Genomic DNA, 26,501 nt, shown 5'->3' on the forward strand with positions numbered 1-26,501 from the left:
GGTCACTCCAGTCTCCTGTCTTTGAGGAAAACAACGAGAATGTATCTGATGAACTAGAATACTGGCGTTGGGAAATTTTAATACTGCAATATCTAAACTTTGAGTGTACTGGTTCTGTGAACCACCTGAAAAAAGCAAATTAAACTTATTAAACAGTAGTGGTTGTGGTATATCTATTTATAAGAAATCTGAAATATATGGGCTTTTGTTTTTAAGTACTTTCAGTATTTTTTTATGAGATTAAATTTTAATAGCTCTAATAGAAAGTGCTTGGGCTTTCTACTAGAAACTCAAGACTAGTTTTACTATGACACCAAAATTTCAACCAGTTAGACAGAAAATGAATACACATATGTCAAGTTGGAAAACAGTTTAATGGTCACTCACCAAAATCCATAGAAGAATCTTGAATGTTTACAGGGACAAACTATTCCACTACTCCTGTATCTCCACATTGTTCATGTTAGGAGTTTCACAAGTCAAAAAGCATCTGGTTGTTTCATCTACTTAAAACCATATGTAAGAAACAACTTAAGACTTAGTGACTTCAGGCTCCTACGTAAAACCATCAAAATTATCTTGGAAAGGTTTTCTCTGAAAGCAGCTCCCCTGTCCAAGAGATGCTTAAGGCACCTGTGCCATTTTTCTTCCAATGAGCCAAGAGACAGTTGATGCTTCAAAATGCCTTAAGGTCTCAATACTTAGTTAAGGCAAGTATGAAATAGGCTGCATGCCTTCTAGGTGTGATGAACATCAGAGTTTTGAGAAAGACATTAAAATCATGTGCAGATACTAAAGCACCACTGTACAAAGTCTGCAATCCGAAGTCTGGAACCAGTATGTCCTCCAGTACGAGGCCTTTCTAGGCTTTGGTCTTAGAAGAAGATGATTTTTTTGTGCTTCGAGTTGGGTATTTGCCCCTTCGACTTTAACCTCCGAACAGCCTCCCTCATGTGTTTGGGTTGCAGTGGAGGCATTTCTCCCCACTTCTCACACACATCCAGTGCTAAACAGAGGGCAAGGAGAAAGTTTCATTACCACACGAGAGCTTATTCACAATCAGTCCTGTAATTCTCATTAACTCGTCTAAAGCTTGCTAAGAAAATAAACCAAGACATTTTCTCTTCTTAAAATGCTATAAAATGTATCATGTTAGCTTTAGTTTACTATCTCTTTATCAGGCTTTATCATAGGCAATAGTTAAAAAACAAATCTGCTTAAAAAGAAAAATAAAACATTTCACCAGTGAGAGATGGGCAGTGGGCAGCAACCAAGTTCTTTACTTGATGGGTAGGTGGGCAGTTCCCAGGGGACATAACATCAGGGATAACTCCTCACCATGCCACACTGGTCAGCCCCACTGACTGCTTTTCTTGTATCTTCACTTTTGACAGCAGAAATGAGCAAAGTTCATTGGAGAAAAATACGAAGTCTGCTCTTGTCAGCCTGGGCTGAGGAGAGGAGCGAGGAAGGGACATTTCCTAGATGCTTCCTGACTCCCAGTACGGAAACTTTGGAGGAATAATGGTCATGCTCTGCTGAATAAAAAGGTTCCCCGCCTTGGTCAACTTCTAGTCTAAGGGGAAGCTACTACAGGTGCCTTCCTTAGTCCCATAGTCCAGATGTTCTTGAAAACAAGACCATCACAGGTTCAATCCATTACTTATACCAACACCACTCACCTTCTTCTACCACTTCCCCGACGAAAACCTTGGAAATACCAGACATCGCAATAACAACATTCTGAGAGACAGAGGTGCCCGTGATGGACTGGATCAGCTTGAAAGAAGGACGAAGACTCTATGATTAAGTTAGTCAAGGGCTGGCTTTAGGAACAAGTACCCATTAGAGCTCTGCACTGAAAAAGTGTTTACTAAAGGTTAGATGCTGAGAGTAAGACTAAAGCAAGGATTCTCTTTGTTGAAGCCATATCACTGGAATATAAAACTGCAATTGGTCAGATTATTGAGGGATCTATTTTTATTTTCCCACCTCCATGATCCACCAATTTGCTTAACACCTCATTTCCAAATGCCACTGGACATAACTCTGGAGTATAGTTCAGTTCTCTTAGCTGATGAAGATGAAGTATGATAGTCCATCCTTACCCTTTTAATGGCTGCCTTAGGGAAGGCTGACCGGCGATACATTTCATAACGGTTCAGCTGCTCCTCAGAAAAAGAAGAAACCAGGATTCTAGACAAAGATGTAGGTAATTAAGTTCACTTACAAGAAAGAATGCTTAAAACATATTATTAAATCAATAAAATCAAATGTCAATTGGAAAATGAATTTTCAAGGGGTCAATAGTAGGTTTAGTGTTCTTGAGGAATGAAGGTAAAGTATTTCTACTCTTAAGGAACTTGAGCAGAAGTGAAAAACAACTTCATTTCTTACTTCATTAAAAACAAAAACAACAATGTTGAGTCATTCTATTGTACTATGTAGATTGTGTTTTTAGCACTGGGCTCTCTCCCCATAATGCTGCCTTACTACACTTCATATTACAGTAAAAATTTAATGTATAAATTTATATTCAAACCAGTAGATTTTTTTAAAGTATACATTACTGATTATGCTATTACAGCTGTCCCATTTTTTTCCTTCCCTTTCTACCCCTCCACCCTACATCCCCCTCTCCCCAGCACTCCCTCCCTTAGTTCATGTCCGTGGGTCGTACATGTAAGTTCTTTGGCTTCTCCAATTTCTATACAGTTCTTAACCTCCCCCTGTCTATTTTGCACCTACCATTTATGCTTCTTATTCAAACCAGTATTTTTAACATTAACAGATTAAGGAGAAAAATATTTGCAAAATATATGAAAAAGCTTTAATACTCTATATAGGAATTCTTTCAAATAAATAAAAAGATGGTCATACCAATTTTAGAAAATAAGCAAAGGTCATGAACAGAAAATTTACAAAAATACATATGGTCAATAGAGGAAAAAACCTTCACTATTAAAGAAATTAAAATGATAAACTAAAACAAGATAACATTTCTCACAAGACAGACTGACAAGTATTAAAAAGAATGGTACAATTGAGAATGGGAGACAGAAACTCATACATGCAGGTAGAACGTGAAGTAGAACAATCCTTTTGGAGAATTTAGAAATATGTATAAAAATCCTTTGAAAATGTTCATACTATTTGAACTAGCAATTACACTTCTAGTTTATTTTAGGAAGCAAATGGACAAGTATGTAAAGATATGCTCAAGATATTTTTCATAATGTTGTCAAAAGAAAAAAATCCAAAACCCTAGAACAGCTGCAGGTGTTGGTTAAATTACAGTTCATCCACACAACAGAATGTAATTCAACCATTAAAAAATGATTTATGGGCATATTACTAACATGAAAATATTTTGCAATACATATCAAACATTAATAAAAATCTGAAAAGGTTTATACACTGGGCAAACTCTCAATGGTGGAATTATGCATAATTTTTTTTTTACATTCTCTGAATTATTTGCAGTGAGGCCATACTTTTACAATCAGAAGACACAATGAAGCTATTTCCATTTAAAAGAAAATTATAACCTAGGTGTATAGTTATCGACATGCAACATATTTATCATATTTAATGTGAAAAAAGGGTTACAAACAGTACTTAACATTTTTGAAAATTTTAATTTATAAATATACAGGTTGGGCAAAAGTTGGTTCCATTGTAATACAAATAAAAATACAATAATAAAAATACAAAAATAAACTGGATAAATGGTGATGGGGGAAAAAAATAAACTGTGTCTCACGTACTCACAACTGTAAACCTACTTTTACCCATCCCTGTATATGTATAGAAAATATTTTGGAGATGTACATCAAAATATTAACAGTGTTTATCTTGGTGGTATGGTGATATTTTCTTTTTACTTATTTATATTTTCTATGATATATCAATGTATTAATTGATTTATTTTCTTTGAGTTCATAAAAAAATTAAAGGTCAAGAAAAATTCATTAACTTTGTGTGGTCAAGTTAGCATCTTGCAATGGGGAAAGATCAGAAAGTAACTTACTGCATCTTTTGAATCTCATCTTCATCCACTTTCTGCTTCTTCTCTTTCTTTTCTTTGGTGTCTATTTTCAGTTTTTTGGCTGCAGGTGTGAGTAATGATGAATCTTCCCTTTCAACTGCTGTTAAATCTGAGATGTCCTGACTCTTGAGCTGAAAAGGTGAAAGAAACGCTTTTATATATTTGGCCTACTTTCCAGACTTGCGCAAGGTAAGAAGACATCATTCTCATTAACACAACAGATCCATTTATTTGGTAGCTTTTTGGTTCTAGGCACTGGCTGTACCATCAAGTGTAGAATACACTATCTGTCTTAAAGAAGTTTATAGCCCAGTTGTGAAAAGAAAACTAGCTAAAAATCCAGTTCTCCATTTTGGCTATGGTCATAGCTCCCTTATCTGTTTACAGGGGCAATAACATGTGGAAGGTCATCAAAACCTCTCTTCCCCTTAGTCCCTCCCCTAACCCTTTTCTTTAGAGGGGATGTCAGAAAAGTCCTTTCCATCCAGCCAGCTCTTCTGCCTCTAAATCTATAGACTTCTTCATTCATGATGACTCCACGTGGAAAGAATATTTAAAAGGAGGCATCTTCTCATCAAAACAGTGTTTCTTTGAATTTGGAATATTTAAGTGAGCTTCTCCCCCATGTAGTACTCTTTTCTTCCTATCTTTTCATTCTACTGTACCATACAAATATTCACCAGACTGAAACTTTTTGATGATAGGCTTTTCTCTTATCATTTATCTCTCCCACACTAAAGCTTTTGTCCTCATGCTACATGTTTAATGTCTGGTTAATAACAAAATAAAAAATCAAAGTCCAAGCTTCGTCTCTTCCAACTTGATTTACAATCTAAGGATACAACAAACCTCAATGGGATTTAACCTTTGTTTCCCTAAAAGAACTCACATTTAAACTCAGAGGAACATATGGCCCTGAGTGGTGTGGCTCAGTGGGTTGGGCGATGTCCCGCAAACTGAAGGGTTGCTGGTTGGACTCCCTGTCAGGACACATGCCTGGGTTGTGGGTCAGGTCCCTTTTTGGCATTGTGCGAGAGGCAACTGATCGATGCCTCTCTCCTTTCCTCTCTCTCTAAAAATAAATAAAATTTTAAAAAATTTGAAAAATAAACTTAGAGGAATATGAGAGGGGTAGGTGAAAATAGTAGGTAGATGGTAGTATATGTTTAGCAACCTTTTCAATTTCTTCTCCAGTTACAGATTTATAGAAATTTTCTAACCTTCTTGTGGTTCAATTTAGGTGATTTATATTTTCATTGAAAAAAATGAGTCACTTTTCTTAGATTTTTAAATTTATTTGGCTTAAATTTAAATATTAAATTTTCTTATAATTTTAAAGATCTCCATATCGGTGTCTATAGCCCTTTTTTATTTCATGATGTGCTTTTACATTTCAAATAACCAGGTCTTTATTATTTCTTATGTTTTTAGGCATTCATTTATTAATGTCTACTTTTATTTTTATTAACTCCTTGTTCCTACATTCTTCTGGTCTATTCTGGTTTTTTTCTGGTTTCTTGGAGTTGGGTGCTTATTTTCAAAATCTCCTGCTTGCTAATAAAAAATATGAAAGGCTACGAATTTCTCTTTAAACAAGGTTTCAATCAAACGTCACGGGATTTGATGTATTGTCTTTTTGTTAATTTCTTTAATCTAGGGGCGATTTAGAAAACAGTTTAAAATGTCCAGGTGGTAGTTATTTTTGGGGGGTGGGGAGGGGGATGGGAGCTTTTTGCATTGTACCAACAGGATGTGGCCTATTATAATTTCTACTTTTAAGGATTTTTTTTTTTTCTGTGTGGTCAGGTATATGGTCAGTTTTTAAAAGTGTTTCAGAAGCATCAAAAAAAAAACCTTTGTCTTCCATTGGATGAATTTGTGTGTACTGAACTCTCTCTATTGGACTATGCTAATTATTCTTCAAATCCTTTCTGTCCTTGAGATGTTTCCTTCTTAAAATAGCTTCATCACATTTTTTTCCCCTAAAAATTCTTACTTTATACATTTTGATGCAACTTTATGCTCCGGAGGGCTGTTTCCATGTAATCCAACATCCCTGGCGTGATCTCTTTAAGTCCCTTACAGCTCTAGTAGCCCGCGATTCTATCTCTAGGAGTGGTACCCAGAGAGCACAGAGATTCTGGTCCCCTGATTGATGCTGGGCCAGGCAGCACTGGTGAGCTTTTGGGGTGGCACAATGGATGGATTTGGTGTGTTTATGACCCTTGACATTGGTAGCAGTTTATGTCCCAAAAGAGTAAGAACGTGATTAAACCAGTAACTCCCTCGCTCCCTTTAACGACTTTTCAGCCTATAATGACAAAGCTATGCTGAAGCAACATCTAAGAGAAACTATATTGTGGTGAAAGGGATTCTAGGAATCCTGGGTTCTAGCTCTTGCACTGTCTCAGGGTGACATCAGATCCTAACTTCCTCACCAGGAAAACCAAGCAGCTATTTAAAATTCCTTTAGAAGTAGCTTTGATAGTCAAGGACAAGGATTAAAAATATTAACCCAGTGCTTGGGTCTCTGGAGTTTTTTCTCCTTCCTACCCCGCAACCGCCTCTGCGATTGCGGGTCTAGGGGGAGTCCTGGTGAGTTCGAATTAACTTAGCCTTGGAGGGGTCAACCAGGTAACCAAACCGGTCGAGTAGTAAGTAACACAATCTCGGAGTACTCCCCAGGTTTTTTCAACACATCCTCCCTACCTCGCCTTCCTCGGCCTCAGCTTCTTTCAAGTCTCCATCTCCGTCCCCGTCAGTTTCCTCCGGGATTCCGTCCGTGTCAGTAGGCCCGGAGCTTCCGGGAGCAGCGGCGGTCTCCTCGGATGCCCCTGTCTCTCCACCTTTTTCAGTGGGCGACTCGCAGGCATTATCCATCGCCGCGAGAAGAATCGAGGGGAGATCGCGGTGCTGTCACGCACAAGAGCTTCGGACCGCCTGCCTCACAGCAACACAGTTTACTTCCGTCGTCGCGCCACGATGACATCACCCCTACTGTTCCTCGCAGGGTCATTTTGAGGCGCGCGGAGAGAACTTCAGGACTCACTTTTAACTCTTGATTCGGTAGTTGTGGGGCGAGGGAAAATGGAGGCTAGGGATCTCAGTTTGTGGATTTTCCATCCTGGGAAGCCACGCTTTGTAAAGGAGTGCTGCGTTGTTTACTGAAAGACTTCTATTTCCTTCTCGCCTTTCTAAAACGCAATGTCAATGAACTCCTTCCTTAACCTGGGGTCATCAGACTAGTTTGGGGACGGGAGAAAACGCAATTCTGTGGTACGCTCCTGTCGCGAGGTGCGGCTTCCTGGTACGCAGGGGACTCCATCATGTAAGGTTGTGTAGGCCTGTGATTTCATTGAATTGCCAGCGTTTCTAGTCTGTTCCTGAGTACTTAAAAGAAAAGTCATTCAGTTTGAGCAGAATTTATTAAACTCATTTAGTCACTGCACAATCATTGAGCGCCTACTTCAAGCCAGGAACAGTGTTAGTACCAGAAATACAACATAGTTTATACCCAATTAAATGATTTTTCCAATTCATTAGTACTCAAAGTCCGGGTGGGTTTCACACACCTGACTTATGTCAGTTTGGTTAATCTCATCAAAAGTAAGGAAACCGTCCAAACTGGTGTGGCTGAGTTGGTTGGGTATAGTTCTGTAAAGTGAAAGGTCCCGGATTAGATTCCTGGTCAGGGCACATGTCTGCGTGGATTCTGTCCGCTGTAGGGGCGCCTATGAGAGACAACCGATGGATGTTTCCTCTCACAATGATTTTTTTTATCCCTCTTTTTTCTCCCTCCCTTCCCCTTGCTCTAAAAATAAATAAATAAAATCTTTTTTAAAAAAGAAAAAGTAAGAGGAAACAAATCCTCCTGGGAGGGAGGTATTTCCCTTGACTTTTTCACTTTAGGACCCATTTCAGGGATTGGGAGCATGAAAAAGTGGGGATATTTCTATTTTAAAAATTTCCTCCCTTCTGTCATTAAGGTACGGAGGGAGGCATTTTATTCATCTTTGTATCATTGGGTCCCTATACCCATTACATATTTAATCAATGCGTGCTGAAAGAATGAACTAGGAAATGTAGGTGCGCGTTACCATATTCCTCTCTTTGTTTTCTACGCTGCCTGAATGAATTACCGTATTTACTGTCCTGTGGGCTCCCAAACCTTTGGGACGGAGCACACTTCGGGAGGCGGATACAGGTGGGCCCCATTTGTACCCTTTCACCTGTAAAACGGGCGCCCACACAGCGCTTTCCTCTTGCCCCTGGAGGACTAGCCGCACAGCCCGGAGGCTTGGTGCAGACCACAGTCACCTGCGCCGCCAGCCGAGCCCCGCCCAGCTAGGTAGGCGAGGAGGCGGGAGGCGGGGGCGCGGTGACGCTTGACGCCGGATCCCGGAAGTGACGCGCTGGTGGGGGGGAGAGGCGGGGGGGAGGGGGGTGGTGTCCCCGGCCGGTTTTGGGGGGTGCGTTGCCCGGAGACGGAAAGTTTGGGAGCCGAAGCAGGCATTGCTGCGGCCCGGGAAGGGGGTCCGAAGGGCTGTAGCCCTGGGGATGGGGAAGGAGCAGGAGCTGCTGGAGGCGGCCCGCACTGGGCACCTCCCGGCCGTGGAGAAGCTGCTGTCCGGGAAGCGGCTTTCCTCCGGCTTCGGGGGCGGCGGCAGCGGCGGCTCCGGAGGCGGCGGCAGCGGCAGCGGAGGCTCTTCGAGCCATCCCCTCTCCAGTCTGCTCAGGTGGGTAACGCGCCGGGGCCGGGCAGCCGCCTGGGGACCAGTCTCTTGGGTCCCTAGAGAGATCGAGGCTCCTGAGACCCGGGCTGGGTGGGTTTTCGGGGTGTCCTGAGGCGAGGGCAGGCGGCCCACGGGACAAGGAACGCCAGTGCAAGTCCGAGTGGTGCCGGGCTCTCCTTTCTTGTCTCCTGACCTGGCTACGAAGAATGGTGGGAGTGCCCAGGTGGCAGCCTCTGCCGCATGGCACAGCCCGGCTTCACCCTAGTTCGCTATAGGGTGCCAGCTGTCGTATCTAACAAGCTACTTTTATATATATATATAAAGCTACTTTACATTTATATATAAACATATATCTAACAAGCTACTTCATATATATATGTATATATATATGTGTGTGTATATATATGTGTGTATATATATATTTAAATCTCCCTCACCTCCTTCAGGAACTGCCACGCCTTGCAGAATCTCTGGCTCCGCTGGAGGTGATTCTCTTGATTACCTTTTTTTGGGGAACTTGGAATCTTCCACTGACCTCTGCAGGACCTGGCTTTTACTGTTTAAGTTAAAATAGTCTCTGGACTTACGACCTTCAAAGTATTCTTCTTGGAGCTTCTCCTGTGCATGAAGTTCAAATTCTAGTCCCTTGTAGTGAACCTCATTGGAGTAGTCTGTTTAGTGGCATATGCAGGATTCATCAAGGGGTTTAGTCATCAAGAAGTAAAGCTTTAGAAATACTTGTTTAGGAAACTGAGGGGTGCTCTAAACTTCTCTAAGGTCTGTTGTTAAAATAACACTTGAACCTGAAATGTAAGGATTGAGAGAAAAAGATTACTTTTGTGTGGCTTGGAGGGGGAATTGTCAATGCGAGTAAAACGTATTGGTTCGGCAGCACTTTCATAGCCTGTTTTCTTTTCCTTCCTTGTTCTTTTGAGGTTTTAAAGAAGTGGAAGTTCATTTAGAAATGGCTTGGCTTGCTTTTGTTCCCCATTAGTTTATGTAACTTCAATTTGTGTGAGCTTGACTAAGGAATCCCAAGGCTCTAATAAATTGTTAGATATTAAGCACTGAGCAGGAACCCAGCTCAGCTCTATACAGGAAGATTTTAAAAAGCAGTATAGGAGAAGAACTGTCCTTGAACTTTTCTGGGGATGCAAACACCAGTATTATTTGCTGCAATTTCTCCAGCTCCTTGAACAGTGGTGTCACACAGTTGGTACTCAGGATTTGTTGAATAAATAAAAGTATCAGAGGATGATAAATTTCTAAATAAACTGATGGTGGTACTCACTGTAATTGTTAGTAGATCAGAGAAATGAGATGCTACTTTGGGATAAGATGGAGGTCAGGGCTTCCAGGAGGAGGGGGACTTTAGCTGGCTTTGAAGGAAGTAAGAATTTGAGTAGGTGAGGTAGCATGAGAGTGTTCTAGATGGGCACACCCCAATGAGAGGCACAGAAGTGGGAATGGAGACTTACTTGGTGTTAGCAGGACACTAGAAGCACCCCTCCCTGGAGCCTTGACTGGTTGGGCACCGTAAAGGGAAATAATGGAAAGATACACTTCCATCTTTCAAAGTGACTTAATCTTTCTCTGTTTATGTTCCCACTCCCTTGATTGGTGCCTGACAGCTCATAGGTGTTGAATAAATGTCCTTTGAATGCATGAATTGGGTTTTGAATCTTACCTGGATTACTTTGATATTTTTGCACTGGTGATGTCTGAGAGATGAGAGAAAGACTGTACAAGTTTGGAGGTGCCTATCTCTAATGAGTTGAATGATGTAGCATTTGGAGGTTTGCCAGAGATACTTTAACCCCCAGTATATCCTGCTGAAGTGAGAAGCTTGCACATATCTCCTGTCTTCAAGTACAGGTCAGGTTACTCTTATTGCTCTCACTCAGAGACGGTTGAAATTTTGCTGAGGATTTAGCTGCTGTATAGTTAAGCAAGACTAGGAAATCTTTGCTGAGTGCAAAGTTTTTACTTTGGGCCTCATGCTAATATATCCAGTTTGTCAGAAAGTGTAGATGGTGGTGTCTCCCTTCCCTTGGGTAAGAGAGCTGACTCTTGTCTTGCTTCTGTGTCTGTTGTAGAGATGGTAGGTAGCCTGAGAGCGGGCCTCTCATCCCTGTGACTCCTAGGGGCAGGGAGGATCTGCAGGCACTTGTTATAGTAGGTGTGTCATTAATTAGAGGTGACTCTGGTTAAACCTAGTGAAAGACTTTTGAGCAAATGAGACTGTGTGTTTAAATAATCCCTAGGTCAGCACATCTTGTCTTTTGAGATTTGGAAATAGTAGAGGGTGGGTCTCTCCCGCCCTCACTCCCCACCTGAGGGGCTTTAGGTTATTTAGCAAGAGCTGCAGAATCATTGTTTCAGAGGAGACCTTTGCATTAGCCGCCGTATCTTACCCCTCCACTGGTACTGCCAACTGTAGCTTGCATTTGTCCAGCTGTTTAAGTGACCAACTAAAGCTGGCATATACAGGAGCTTATAGCTGCAGTGAATATAAGTGTTCCAGACTACATGAGTGTTCGTCCTTTCATTTATTTATTCATCTTTTCATATAGTCATCTATTTATGACCCTGTCTGCATTCCACAAAAGTTTTGTGCTTACTCTTAAACTACAGAGTGCCCCCTCTCTCACCGTATCCCTTTTCTCTTATACTGGTTGGGTTTAGGTCTTAACTTCTTAGAGGGCATCCTAATGACCCTAATACACACTGATCTCTCAAGCTTCTCTTTTGTAACCCATCATCTGTAGTGTACAGTAGCTCATCGACTGATACTTTGCTTGCCCAGCTTTCACAGTTGATTACTTTGGCCTGTCAATATGATGCTTACATATAGTAACCCTCACCAATTGAGAACATTCTGGGAGTCAGAAAGTCAGCAAAGAAGACTTCTAGATTAAAAAAGAAAAAGTTGTTATAAACTCCATGCCCGTCTGACCTTCCCTTATTTACTGTGCATTCACAGGCAGTGTAGTATTATGCTTAAGGCCACTTATTTTGGCGTCAGACTGCCTGGATTCATATGCTGCTGCCACCACTGACTACACAAATTATTCAACCACTTTGAACTTCAATATCTGCATATAAAACAGGGATAATAGTATCTGCCTTATAGGTATTGTCTTAGGTAATTTGTGTAAGAAAATTACCACAATTTCTGGCACATTATAAGTGTTCACTGTTAGCCATCCTCAGTTCAGTTCAACACGTACAGTTTTGCCATGCTGCACCTATTAGGTATATAGTACCATGCCAGACATTTTAAATAGTGTTCTTTCACACTTGGGTATCTGTTTCTCAAACTATGGCAGATTAGAAAGTAAATAAGGGAGAGGACCTGCTCAGGCAGGCACATTAATGCCATTCACTTACTAAATGTTTACCTGCCATCTACTTTGTGCTAGGTGGATTGCTAGACACACTGCAAAGTTTATCTCCAACCTGGTATATAGGAGGTATTCTATCAAAATTAGTCAGTCCTGGCTCTCTCCCTCTCAGGAGCATGCCAAGCCTTTCTCTTCTCCCTCTTCTTCCCACCAGGCACCTTACCTTTTCCTTTCCCTTTCCTAGGCTCCGAGGGCCCTCCTGTTGCCTCTGTAATCTGTTTTCTGAGCCTGTGCAACTCAGCGGCTCACTTCTACGACCTTTGTAACTTTTAAAATAAACTTTCTCTTAGAATTTTATTAAAAAAATTAGTCCCTCTTCTAATACATGGTCTGTTTTACAGCATTTATAGTAGTATGATATGACTCTGTGATTGACAAAATGAAAAACAGAAAAAGCAATTAAAATCTAGGATTCCACCCTCCCACTGCCACAGTAACTTGAGACTATTAACATAGATATATATAGTCTTATATGCCTAGTGAGGCCTCAAGTATCATTGAATTATAGCTTAGTGTTACAATTTCTCTTTATTATGAATCTTAGCTATCAAATAAAGATTAAAGTACATTCACTATAACTTGTTAATGAAAGTAGGCAAAACATTTTAGTTTTCTATGCAGAATAATTCAAATACAATTTTTGTTACTTAAAAGGACAAGCAGTAGATTATCTAGAAAGCAAAGCTATTTAAAATGTCTAGTCAAACAGTGGTTTGGGAGAGCATGGATTTTAACTTTATATGTCTCATTTTTTAATTGTTGAATCAGTGTATGCTTTCATTCTGTAGCTTGGACAGGTACTGTATTAATTTTTTTTTTTTTCACAAATGGGATTTTCTGTTTGTCAACATTAAGTCTGAATTTTAGACAGATTCTTGGACTGGGAGCTCATATCCATCAGCTCGTTCAACCTTATCACCTGTCTCATCCCCAGTAGCTTTTGCAGAACTGTTACCTTTGCTGTGAAGCTCCATGCGTTTTCCCACTTCAGACTCGGGCTTCTTCAGCATTTTGACTTTTCTAACAAAGACATCATGGAGTGGATAAATAGATTGGCAAGCCTTTCCCATGTTTTTTCTAGTGCTATTTGGAATCAGTTTATTGACCACTTCTTTGAAGGCATTTGTCTGCACCTCTGGGGTCATAATTTCCATCTTCTATTGGATTTGGTGGATCTGTTCATGCTGAGCAAATCTGATTGTTGCTTTTGTGTTGTTGTTTTTTTTTTGTAAAACCAAGACAGAATAGACAAAGCAAATAGCCTTTGGTAGTCTTGACATCATTGTGAGCTTCAATCATGGTCTGCCATTTTTGACCATGGAGCACATTTTTATTATGGGTAAGATCCATGCCAGTTTTTGCCCTGAACATCCTCAGTGATTAGCTTGGATTTTCTAAATGCAAGTTCATTATTCTGCAGATCAGCTATGATCATTTTAAAAGCATGGCCCTTGAGACGATCAGCTGAGACTATGGCTTCTCAAATTCTTATGACTAGTGTTTTCCAACACTTTGTATATTGAACATAGCTGATGCTTTCACATCATACCAGTCTTTCTTAGAAAACGAATCAAATACTTTCTTCTTGGCTCCCTTTTTGCTGCTTTTCATAAGGCATTCATTCTTGCTGACCACTATGATGCTGCTCACAGAGCCAAAAGGGTAGAAGTGCAACTCACCACACTTCTTTTAACTCATGGTATTTTTCAGCTCTGGGCACATAGCAGGCACTCAAATTCTGATATGATGGACAATTGATATGTTTATGGTTATAGTGAAACTACTGATTTTGAGGAAAACTTCTGTATGAGAATTCAGTATGGTTTGGGTTAAAAGGGAATTACCTCAACTAGAGGGCAAAAAGATCTGAGGAAAGGAAAAGTTAAAAGAAAACATATATTAACTTAAAACTCTAAGTTGAATTATGAGCTATATACTGATGTATGTGCATGATCAAAAGTGAAATACACACCTGAGTGTTCAGAAGCACAGAGAAACTAAAGCTGTTATTGAGAAGATTATATCATGGTTTAGAAAAATTCTGCACTTAATTTCTCAAGCATGAGAAGAGTTGAATAAGAAGCCAAGGACAGTTGCTGGAGAAATCTGAAAATTTATAGACATTTATTTACATTTACATTCATTGTAGCACTAAGTGTGGCTCTGTGACTGGTGTGGCTCAGTTGGTTGGGCATCATCAAGCAAAGCAAAAGGTCACCAGTTCAATTCCTGGTCAGGGCACATGCCTGGGTTGCAGGCATGGTCCCTGGTTGGGGCACATGACGATTGATGTTTCTCTCACACGTTGATGTTTCTCTCCCTCTCTTCCTCCCTCCCTTCCCCTCTCTCTAAAAATAAATAAAGTAAATGTGGCTATAAATTTGTTTTTACTCTGCCATTTGGGGTGGGGGGAGGGCAGGGAAGACTATCCAAAAATAGCCATGAGTTTCCCAAAAACATGAGAAGGTTCTGAATTAAGGAATGAACATTTTTGAAAAATGGACTTGGTTTTAGGGAAAATAACAGGTTCTCTCAAATGTCAGAACATATTCATTGTTTTTAAGAAAGATCCCTAATATTTATTTAAGGAATTAAGACTTTTAAAAAAGATAATGGTTAGCATAACCATTCTTTTGAAAGGGACCTTTATTCACCCTCCAGAATGAATCTGAGGCTTGGAAATTATAATGACATGACAGCTGTCTCCATGTTAACCCTTTCCTTTTGCCCTCCTACCCTGGCAGATTTCTTTCAAATGTGCCTGTTTTGAGCAAAATGATTTTAATGTCCTGAGGAAGAGGGCAACATCGACCATGTAAGGATTATAGAATGGGAGGCTGCTAGAAGCAGGATCTCATGGATTTGTCTGATGTAAGTTCCTGCTCTTTGAAGAGAATGCAAAAACAGAACAAAGCAAAACACAACTATCCACTAGGATAGCTGTTTTCTAGATCTTCCTGCCTTATTACTTCATTAAAATAGTTTTTAAATAGCTTCTAAAAGTACTTCTTTCAAGTATTATTTTATCGGGATGGCAGCCCTTTTCCTTTACTTTGGAATTGCTGTACATTTTTGCTTTCTCTAAAGCAGAATAGAAAATAAAAAAAGATGGCATGCTTGGAAATCACTTCATGTGGTGATTTTATATTTAAAAATCTAGAAAGTGCCTAATCGAAGCTGAATAAGGGATCTACTTGTAAAAGATAATTTAGCAGAAGTTTCATTAGTCAGAGATCTCCCTTTTTCTGTATTCTCCAATTGAAGTTCAGTTTTTACTGTCTTAGTTACAAAAGTTAGAGACAGGAAACAGTGATCAGTCCTGTGGTCTGAAGAATTTCATTTGTATCTAGTTAGGTTCAGCGCATTCACTTGTCTTGGGAGGTTATGGCCCCAGTGAAAGTTGCATCCTTGGCCAGAAGATCCCTTCAGAAGCATTCCCCCTTCCCAGCTTCCCCCCTTGGTTTGTTAACCGCAAACAGCTGTGCATTTGAGTTTACAAAAAGGAAGTCAAGGCTATTTCTGCCTTAGTCTTCAGTAGGGAAAGTAAATTACTGGGTTTTGTAGTCCAGATACACTAAGAAAATCCCAAAAGTAGATAGTGGAGAGTTCTTCGAAATGTCAGGCTCTCCTGTGGGCCAGACCTTGGTAATTCTGGGGAGCCCTCAGAAAATGTTCCCCACACTGATTTCCAAAAGATTACTGGGAAATTTTCTGTGGCATCGAAAATTGTATCACTATATTCATAGAACATCTTCAAATAACTTTGGTGTGGTTAGAGTTAATGGTAGTAATACTAGAAATTATATGGTATGGCTTAATATTTATCCTTTCTCAGTAATTTGTAGATCAAGTGTGTTTAGTTTACAAATCAGAAAAATTTTTAGAACAAAAGTCAGTGTCTCTGCATTGCTTGTGATATCACTATTAAAAATGGTGGAGATGACCCAGGAAGCAGAACTGCCCCACTTGCTTGCTTATTTGGTTACTTAGCATAGCTACTAAGGGTCAGGTTTTATCCCAACTCTGCTTTGAGACTTAGGCAAGTTATATAACCTCTCTGAGCATCATCTTCATTTGTACTGGGTCTGGGATAGTACATACCTCCTGAGACAGTATCATATGAGCTAAAATGTATATGGCACTTAATGTCTGGTTTGGTAAACCTCGGCTGCTAAAATCATCTGATGGGAGCCCAATGCTTTCCACCTTTTATAATTCCAGAATGATAATCTTGTTTGTTAAGGGCATTTTTTTTTTTTTTTTAGTTTTTAAAAATTATTAAAGATTACATTTATTTATTTATTTTTTAGAGAGAGGGGAAGGGAAGGAGAAAGACAGGGAGAGAAACATCGATGTGTGGTTGCCTCACACACCCCCAACTGGGGACCTGGCACAACCCAGGCATGTGCCGTGACTGGGAATTGAACCAGTGACCCTTTGGTTTCGCAGGCTGGCACTCAGTCCACTGAGCCACACCAGCCAGGGCTTAAGGACATATTTTTTTATGGATGTGACCATTTTAAAATTTATAATAATTGGTACCATGGGCTCACAACCTTTTCAAATATGAGTTGTCCCTAAAAATGTACCTAAAAATGGTAATGGTGGCAAAGTTACAATTTCTTGTCCAAAACTTTGGTGTTTGGAATCCTGAATCTTTGTTGTAGGGTAATATTGAGCCCCTAGTGGGATCTGGAGCAACACGCTGAAACATTTCTGCAGTGAAACCTGTAAATATTCACAGTAAATGGGATAAATATGAAGCAGCTCCATATCTGTTTAGGTCAGGTTTTGTACCTAAATGAGTTTGCTGCTAACTTTTGAAAATGCTTTTTGGATTTCTGAGTTGTAGATAAAAGAATACGGATCTCCACCTTTATTATAGAAAAATTGCTAGATATATAAAAACACAAAGAAGAAAATAAAGTCATCTATAATTCTACCACCTAAAGAAATTACTGTTGTAATTTTGATGTACATACTTTGGTCGTCTTTTACCCAAACTTTTTTCTTTTTTTAAACAAATGACATTATTCTGTACATACTTTGTCTCAAATTTTTACATAACATATTGTGAACACTTTCCTATTATTTTTTATTTTCCTCAACCTCATTTTAAATGGGTAAGTCATATTCCATAGTGTGTATGAACTGTTATTTGTTTAACCCCTTCCATGCCATTAGACATGAGTTTGTTTTTAGTTTTTTGTATTGGAACAGCATGGTGATATGCATCCTTATAGATCAGTTTTTGTGCACACTCATGCTTGTAACATTTTATATACTCATTAGGATAGTAGGTGTAATTTGAGTATTCAACCATTGTGAATCAACATACGTGCAGTAGAATTTGAGGTCTCATAATAATCTTAAGGCCCCTTACATCTTTTGGGTCCTTTTCATTGGAAAGTAATGTACTGATGTATGGCTGCTAAATGCTACTTATTTAGAAAGTTACCTTTGTACAGACCCAGGATTTTTAATGGTCAAGTTAGGGTCTCTTGGGTGCCTCTTCAGAGGCAAATGTTGAAAAGAGGGCCATTAATCATACAGATGCATGGAGCAATATGCTTGCTGCAAGTGGAGTGAGACAGAACCAATTTCATTTGTAGTTCTAGTTTTTATTATGGAAAATTTCAAACGTACAGAAGTCGAGAGAATAAAATAATGAATCCTCAGATACCTTATATACCCATAAAACAATTGCTAGCTTATAGCCAATTCTGTTTCTTTTTATCGCCCTCCTTAACTCAGTTATTTTTAAGAAAACACTGTATATATTATTTATGTATCTTTGAAAGATAAGGATGCTTTAAAAAATATTCACCATACCATTATCACACCTAAAAAATGGCAGTCCTTTAAAATCATCAAATGTTTAATTAGGGTTCATGTTTTCCATATTGTCTAAAATATATTTTACAGTTTGTTCAAATCTGTGTCCAAAGAAGGTCCACACATTGCATTTGTTTGATATATCTCTTAAGTCTCTTTAAACCTATGGCTTTCATCTCTGTCATTTTTTTCTTCCTAGTTTTGTTTTTTTTTTTTTTAACCTTCACCCAAGGACATTTTTCCATTGGTTCTAGAGAGAGAAGAAGGTGGGTTGGGGGGAGAGAAAAAGAAAGAGAAACATTGATTGGTTGCCTCCTGCATGCACTTCAACTAGGATCGAACCTGCAGCCTGGGTATGTGCTCCCATCAGGGACTGAACCTGCGACTTGGGACGAGGTTCCAACCAACTGACCATACCAGCCAGGGCTCTTTCCACTTTATTTGTTGAAGAAAAAGGTCATTTGCCCCATTTCCCACAGTCTGGGTTTTGCTGATTGTGTCTCTGAGGTATCCTTTAACATGTCCACCTGTCCCCTGTATTTCCTGTAAGCTGGAAATCAGATCTAGACAGTTGGGCTGACTCAGGTTCAGATTTTTTGGCAGGATTTCTTCCTTCAGATTAGTCTTTTTGGTGATGTTGGTGGCCATTGACGGTCACTGCCTAGATCCAGGATTTAACAAGGACTTAGTGATATTTTGATTTCTATTTTACCTTCTTTCCTACTTAACTGGAATACCCTTTAGAAAGAAATCACAGAGAACCCTCCTGTTATGAATGACCTGGTTATCCTAGGTACAGTTTGTGCAGGAAAGGTGAATTAAATGCTGATTCTTTTCTCTTATTTACCAGTTTTCTTATCAGATAGTCTTCAGAGATGTCTAATGAGTTTTTTGTAAATAGCATTATGAACTCATATTTATTTAAATATATATGTGCTTCAGTAACAACCTTTTTAAAATGGGCTCCGAGACATTTATACTTTGTCCATTTTACTTTACCATGAAAAACAGTTAATTTGATTTGTAATGAAGTGACGTTTGTGTTAGTGTATTTTAACTGAGTGATATTTATGCTCAGAGTTCCCAGGTTCATGCTGGTTCACCTGGTCATTTGCAAATCAAGTGTTCTAATCTTCAGAGTATAGAAAGTTCAGCTGGCTTCTTATCTCTCTCTCCTTTTTTAAGTTTCCTGCTGGGCATAGGTGAAGAGACTTGAGTAATGAAATTTCTTTAGGTTCTAATTATGGAAGACTTTGTTATTTTAGTATTTTTATTAAATACTATATACTGTGTCCAAAGAAGGTCCACACATTGCATTTGTTTGATATATCTCTTAAGTCTCTTTAAACCTATGGCTTTCATCTCTGTCATTTTTTTCTTCCTAGTTTGTTTGTTTTTTTTTTTTTTAACCTTCACCCAAGGACATTTTTCCATTGGTTCTAGAGAGAGAAGAAGGTGTGTTGGGGGGGGAGAGAAAGAGAAAGAGAAACATTGATTGGTTGCCTCCTGCATGCACTTCAACTAGGATCGAACCTGCAGCCTGGGTATGTGCTCCCATCAGGGACTGAACCTGCGACTTTTTATTTTTATTTTTTATTTTTATTTTGTTTTTTTAAATTTTTATTTTGGGGAAGACCCACTTGAAATGGTCTTTTCCCACCCGCTTTATAGAGTGGCTCTGTGTAAGAATCTAGATATGTCTGAGTTGTTACTTAGATTATTCAGCCTCATTTGTTATTCTGATTATGTTTCATGGTGTCACACTTTTTACTGAACATTGAAGAGTCAGTTGAATTGTCCTTCATTAAGTGTACTGAGCACATTTTTCTGTCTCCTTATTGTTGATTTTTGATTTATTGCATTCAGAGCTCCCACTCACAACTCTGATTCTGGGTGCCTGCTTTGACACCTGTATATTTCTTTTCTTGGCTTGGAGCTCAGCTACATATGAAAGCATTTTGGGGGGAGGGGGATAATATTTTATCCATTAATTTTATATATTTTTAGTGGGGATAGGAAACTGGGTCTGGGTGCTCCTACCTTGACTTGCCACCCAAATGCTACACCTAGAGCCCATTTAAATGTGCTAAAAGCAGCACATGGAACCACTCATTTGTTTTCCTTTTTGACAGTTGTTGGGACAGTCAGGGTTCTATTGTACTCCCGAGAGATCTTGGCCTCTTTAAGGCATTGACAGCATACAGCTCTATCACACTGAGTTCACAACACTTTCATGTTGGGCTCTTAGATTCTTTTAAGAGCATTGTCATTATTAGTTCAGATGAAAAATGAAAATAAAAGTATAGAGAAGAAATATATTGAACTTCATTTATCTTTTAAAAAAAGTTTTAATAACAGTTTTATTAATGATAATCCCAAATTAGGAGCAACCTAAAAATCTGTTAACAGGATAATGTACACTATATAAAAAACATAAACAGAAGTCACACTGACCTCCTCCAAGGACCAACCTGGAATTACAACTAAATTGTGGAGAAATCACCTGGAACAAACAACTGAACAATAGCAAGAGAGGAGCCTTGTAACCTTGGAGACAGAAGAACCGGCTTTAGCGCAATCTACCTGGTAAGGAGTACGGTACAGACTTGAGAAGGCGGGTGGGGCGCCCAGAGGCAGCAACACCAGAAGGATATTGAAATGGCCAGTTGGATCCCCCTTAGAAGAGCAGAGTCTAAACCAAAAGTGGGGATCTCTAGCCCACAGCACCAGAGCCCAAAAAGTACACAGAAAACAGCTAGCTGCGAAAAGCGGCAGGGTTCTCTCCCAGCGACAGGCGGCTGGAGACACAAAGAGCCTTCTATAGGGCCAATGCAAAATTTTTATTTGCAGCCACTTACCCTGGTCTCTGGCAAAGGTGGGGACAGAGTGGGCTAGAGACCCCTGAGGAGAGACTGGGGAAGGAGGCTTTGGGGACAGAACTGAGAGAGTAGCCAGCGGGATCCCCCATGTGGCAGCAGCCATCTTGCTCAGGCAGAGACCACACCCCTGAGTGGCAGCAGCGTCAAAAGACCCAATAGCCCTGCCACCAGGTGGGATTCTACCCTGCCCTGTGCTGTCTGAGCTGCCTGCTGAGTGCAGAGAGAATAGGTTAACAGCTGAAGGAGACAGCCACAAACAGTAGATTACTGGAAATCTCAAACAGACTGCCTAAGGTCAGACAGGGTCAACATCTGACATCATCCGAGGCAGATCTGGAAAGTAAAAACAGCGGTCTCCAACCATAGAAGTTCACACCACAACGTCAGGAAATCAAGACAGATTAACTTAAGAAGCAGAAGCAAAAGAGAAGAGTCTCACAGATAATGGGAAAACAAAGAAATACACCCCACTTGAAGGGAAAGGAGGAATCCCCATAAAGAGAACTAAATGAAATAGAGGCAAGTAAACTATCAGATACTGAGTTCCAAACAAAAGTTCTAAGGAAGCTCAGTAAGCTCAGTGAGTTCAGAGAGAATTACAAAAAACTACAGGGAAACTACGAGGAACTTAATGCATACTGTGTCAGCATGAAAAAGGACATAGAAACTATCAAGGAAAGACAAGAGGAAATGAAGAATACAACTCCTTACAACTCCTGAAGTGAGGAACACAGTAGAAGGAATCAAAAGCAGGCTAGATGAAGCTGAGGACCAAATCAGTGAGCTGGAGGACAAGGCAGAAAAAAGCTCCCAGAAAGAGCAAGAAAATGAAAAAAAGACTCAAAAAGAATGAAAGAGGCATTTAGGGAAATGCAGGACAACCTGAAACGTAATAATATCTGTATCATAGGGATACCAGAAGGAGAAGAGGGTGAGGAAGGGATAGAGAACCTGTTTGAAAAAGTAATGATGGAAAACTTCCCTAATTGGAGGGGAGAAAAAGTCACACAAGTCCAGGAAGCATAGAGGGTCCCATTCAAGAGGAACCCAATGAGGCCCACTCCAAGACACATCATCATGAAAATGGCAAATATCAAAGACGAGCAGAGAATCCTAAAGACAGCAAGGGAGAAAGAGGTAGTAACATATAAGGGAGTCCCAATACGGCTAGCAGCTGACTTCTCAACAGAAACACTGCAAGCCAGAAAGGAATGGCAAGAAATATTCCAAGGCATGAACAGCAAAGGCCTGCAACCAAGACTGCTCTACCCAGCAAGGCTCTCAATTAAAATGGAAGGCGAAATGAGGAGTTTCCCAGACAAAAGAAGTCTAAAAGAATACACCTCCACCAAACCAGCACTGCAAAATATGCTAAAGGTACTGCTTTAAGATGAGGAAAATATTTCTATGAATACCTAGTTCCTTTCAGAGTTGCCAATACTTGATATTACCAATATTTTTAATACTTATTAATCTGATTGTGACAATGATGTTATTTTAATTGTTCCTTTACTATTTTTTGACACTAAACCTGTTTTCATATATTTCTTGCCTATTTCTATTTTTTTTTTTTTAAAGCTTTAAATGACTTTTTTGGTATTCTTCATTCATTTATTGATTAAAGGTTTGGAGAACTTTTTTCCCTAAGAAAAAAACAAACCCTATTAACCATGTTTCAGATGTGTTGCAAATACTTTTCTATTCTATTCCTTGTCCTTTAACTTTTTTTATATGTATATTACAATATAGTGAAATGTTTAATATAGTCATATTATCAATATTTACTTTATAGCTTCTGGGTTTGAATATTTTACATCAGGTCATGAAAAATATTAGTTCTATTTTCTTCTAAAACTCCTTAGATTCTACATGTTGATTTTTAACTTGCCTGAATATTTCTTGTATAATGTGTGAAGTAGGGCTCTATATTTGTTTTATTTCAAGTAATAGTGGTCCATGCACCTTATTTGTTGAATAAGCCTTATTTTCCCCATTGATTTGAAATATCAATTTAATCATATATTGTTAGACAGATATATATGTTTGTCTCTAGAATGTTCATTATATTTCATTGATCTACTGGATTATTTCTGTGCTGGTGTCATGTTAGTTTAATTGCTAAGACTTTATAATGATTTTAAATCTTTTAAATATTTTATAATTAACTTTGACATTTAAAAAAATAAATAAAATTAATCTGCATTTAAGAAAGAAAGAAAGAGAGAGAGATGGAACTTCTACCTTTTGTGACAACATGGATGGAACTGGAGAATATTAAGCTAAGTGAAATAAGCCAGTTGATGAAAGACAAATACCATATGATCTCGCCTATAAGTGGACTCTATTAAAAAAAAACTAATGAACAAAATAAACCACAGGCACAGAAACATGAAGCAGACCGAAAGTGACCAGAGGGGATAGGGAAAGGGGACAATGGTGGAAAGAGGGGAAGGGACTAGACAAAGGACACGTATGAATGACCCTTGGACATGGACAACAGAGTGAGAATTGACTGTGGGAGTGGGAGGTGGGGGTGGGATGGGTGGGGGGGGGTAAAGGGGAAAAAATTGAGACAACTGTAATAGAATAAACATGACTTACAAATTAAAAAAAAACAAACAGTATAAATGTACGTATTATATATGCCCTCAGAAGTCTCTGAATCCTCTTTTTTTTTTTTTAATTTGAACTTCATTTACTGAGAAAGGAAAGCATATCTTAAAACAGTTCACCTTCGTAGTGCCAAAGAGTTATCAACACTATTGAGTTGGATGGTACATGCTTCTTGCATGTGGCTCTTGTGATGGGGCCCATCCTTTTTCATGGCTGCACAGCGTACTTATCCCTTCCAGTGATCACTAGAAGCAACATGATTATGCATGCAGTTTTTTTTACTGTGATTGGAAAAGGAGTTCCAAATGTGTGTCCCACTAATAATAGTATGAATAGTCAGCATGTATTTAGCTTTAACTGATACTGACTGATACTGGGTCAATAGTGTTCATTTTTACATTGCAAAGGCATGATTAAGTGCTTGTCATTACTAGGATTAAGAAAATAAATTTTTATGATCACCTATCCTTGTGTGAATTTTGTGACTTTCAGCTTTGCATGTGTACCGTCAGATTTCTTAATTACAGTTTTCAGTTACGGTGAAAGCTTAAAATTTCAGGGGCATTATAAATTTGTAAAGGAACATTTTATTTAAAAAATTGGAAACTTGGCGGTGGGGAGGAAGTATAAGGGGGATAAATGGTAATGGAAAAAATATGATAAAAAATAAATTAAAAAAATTGGAAACTCTATTCTTAACTGTGAAAAGGTAGAAAAAGTAGTACTATTACCTGAGGTGTCAGGTATTTAGAAAACATAAACTAATTAATTTGGAGGTGGTACTTGATTTAACCTTAGAAAAAATCCTTCTTAAAGGGGATTCCTACCCATACCACAGCCCTTTTTGTCTAAGTGGACCAGGCTGTTGACTTTGTTTTCTGTTCACTTGAAAAAGCATTCATTGTGATTTTCTTTACAGTTTTCTTAAAACCAATCCATTTTTCAAGTTATTTTTCCTTTTAAATATATTTGAGACCTACTTACAAGAAGTCCAATTACCAGAAAAGCTTATAAAGCAGATCAGTTCAAGTCTGTTTACCTGAATTACTTGAAGATTCTTAGACTTTCTGGGATTTGTTTTTAGATCTTTAGCTCTTTGCTGGGCCTGGAGAGGAGCTTTGTTCATAACTGTTGGTGTCACGTTCCGCAGTCTTTCTCTGATCTAGCCTGACGAAGCGGGTGCATTGTCTCTTGTCCCAGTTGGATCCAACTGCCTGATGCTTGCTTCTTCAGGTTGCCCTACAGCCTTGATTAAACTTCAAGCAAAGCCTCACCCATATTGTAGTATTTGAGGTACTCATCTCACAAGTGAATTCACAAGAGCTCAGTTATTCTGCAGACTATCTTGTAGGTGGGTATGAACATGTGTATTTGGGAGGGAGGGTGGTTTCACTTCTTGAGCACCTAATACTTTGCTCTCTGTTCCAAGAGCTTTACCTCTGTATTTCTTCAGTTTTTACCTTTACAGTATGCCTGGTAGATGATTATTATTGTTCCCATTTTACAGATGAAGAAGCTAAGGTTTAGGGAGAGGTTAAAGAGACTTGCCCAGGGCCACATAGAGGGATGCAGAGAGAGGAGTCTCTCAGATTCCAAAGCTGTTGCTTGTACAGCACTACATTTGACCACCTGGAGAACTCAGTCTCTTTGGATGAGATTCAAACCATCATTTATTATATGTTTAGGTAATAGTTTACCAAAAGGATTAGTTAGGGAATTATTTATTTTATTTTGAAAAAAGATTTTATTTTTACACAGAAGGGAAGGGAGAGACAAAGAGGGAGAGAAACATCAATGTGTGGTTACCTCTTGTGTGCCCCTCACTGGGGACCTGGCTCACAGCCCAGGCATGTACCCTGGCTGGGAATTGAACCAGCAACACTTTGGTTTGCAGGCCAGCAGCACTCCATCCACTGAGCCACACCAACCAGGGTGGGAATTATTTATTTTAATTCAAAGTTTGCTTTTATAACACTGCCATACACAGCACTTTACAAATATTAACTCATTTTGGCCTCATAACAACTCTTTGGGAAATGCACTAATATTACTACCATTTTACTGAGGAGGAAACTGAGGCACAGAGAGGTCAAGTAGCGTGTCCAAAGTTTTGAACCCAGGCAGACTGGCTCTGGAGTTTTTGCTCCAAGTTTTTATGCAGCTGGGGATTCTTCCCTTTATCCAAGAATGCAACACAAAATCCCTTTGGCACACTGACTACATAAAGTGAGAGGCCTGTTTTTTTTTTTTTTTAAATCAACGGAAATTTCCCTGGACTATAGGAAAGTTAGATGAGGGGAATGTCTTTAAACTTATGCCAAGGAATATATTTGGTCAGAGGATGCAGAGGAATGCTATGCAGCACATAAAGAAGAGAAGCATCCCTTTGTTTTTTTTCAAACTTTTCTTCTAGAAAATTCTCACCTTCCTCTTAAGCAGGTTAATGTGGTCATGAGTTTCATCTGAGAAATTTCAGATTCCCCTTCCCCCGCCAAGTTCAGAGTAATAATTTGTTTTGGACGCATGACTGCCAGATGTACTTCCAAGGCTAAAATGTGTTCAAGGGAAGTAAATCTAAACAGTTGGCAGGAAACCAGAGGTGTGTGTATTTGAAGTTATTTCTAACAATTGCCACCAATTCTGCTTTTTTTAAGAATTCTCTTCCCTTCTCCTCCCTCATTGGTTGTTTACAATCAAATTTTACATTCCCAAACAACAGTTTGTCCATAAAATGATTTTCAGGGAGTATTACCTGGCTGGTTCAAATGATGGCTGGTACTAGCTTGAAGCCTGGGATTATGGGACAACAGGAAATGTTACTTTCCGTAATCCTTGGTGCTTTAGTCTTTACAATTCAATGATATAGGTATTAGTGCCCATTTTACTGATGATATTCAAAGGGGTTAAGTGACTTGTGCATGACTGAGGTTTTTCATTTGCAAGGCCTTTAGAAGCCATTTTACAGTATATAGAGATATGGCTGCCAGAA

General features: G+C 39.2%; 2 protein-coding genes across 6 annotated transcripts in view; one reads left to right on the plus strand and one right to left on the minus strand.

Moving 5' to 3' along the window:
• Nucleotides 1–365: 365 nt before the first annotated feature.
• TAF11 (TATA-box binding protein associated factor 11) lies at nt 366–7,023 on the minus strand. The gene is made up of 5 exons (XM_054569253.1): nt 6,758–7,023; nt 4,031–4,179; nt 2,109–2,196; nt 1,683–1,779; nt 366–1,006 (listed from the first exon to the last, which is right to left on the minus strand). Exons 1-5 carry the CDS (start codon nt 6,926–6,928, stop codon nt 876–878), a joined length of 636 nt encoding a protein of 211 aa, XP_054425228.1. The 5' UTR covers nt 6,929–7,023; the 3' UTR covers nt 366–875.
• Nucleotides 7,024–8,540: 1,517 nt separating this feature from the next.
• ANKS1A (ankyrin repeat and sterile alpha motif domain containing 1A) overlaps nt 8,541–26,501 on the plus strand; it is a 199,772-nt gene continuing 181,811 nt past the window's right edge. For all 5 annotated transcript variants that reach the window (XR_008528761.1, XM_054569245.1, XM_054569247.1 and 2 more), the window contains exon 1: nt 8,541–8,784. Coding sequence is in view for 4 of the 5 variants with exons in the window: in XM_054569245.1 (XP_054425220.1) it covers nt 8,606–8,784 (179 nt within the window). In the remaining variant the exon portion in view is untranslated. The remainder of the gene's footprint in view (nt 8,785–26,501) is intronic.

This window comes from Pteronotus mesoamericanus, unplaced genomic scaffold (assembly GCF_021234165.1).
Source record: "Pteronotus mesoamericanus isolate MK-2021 breed Mesoamerican mustached bat unplaced genomic scaffold, CSHL_Meso_final contig_20, whole genome shotgun sequence".
Lineage (NCBI taxonomy): Eukaryota > Metazoa > Chordata > Mammalia > Chiroptera > Mormoopidae > Pteronotus > Pteronotus mesoamericanus.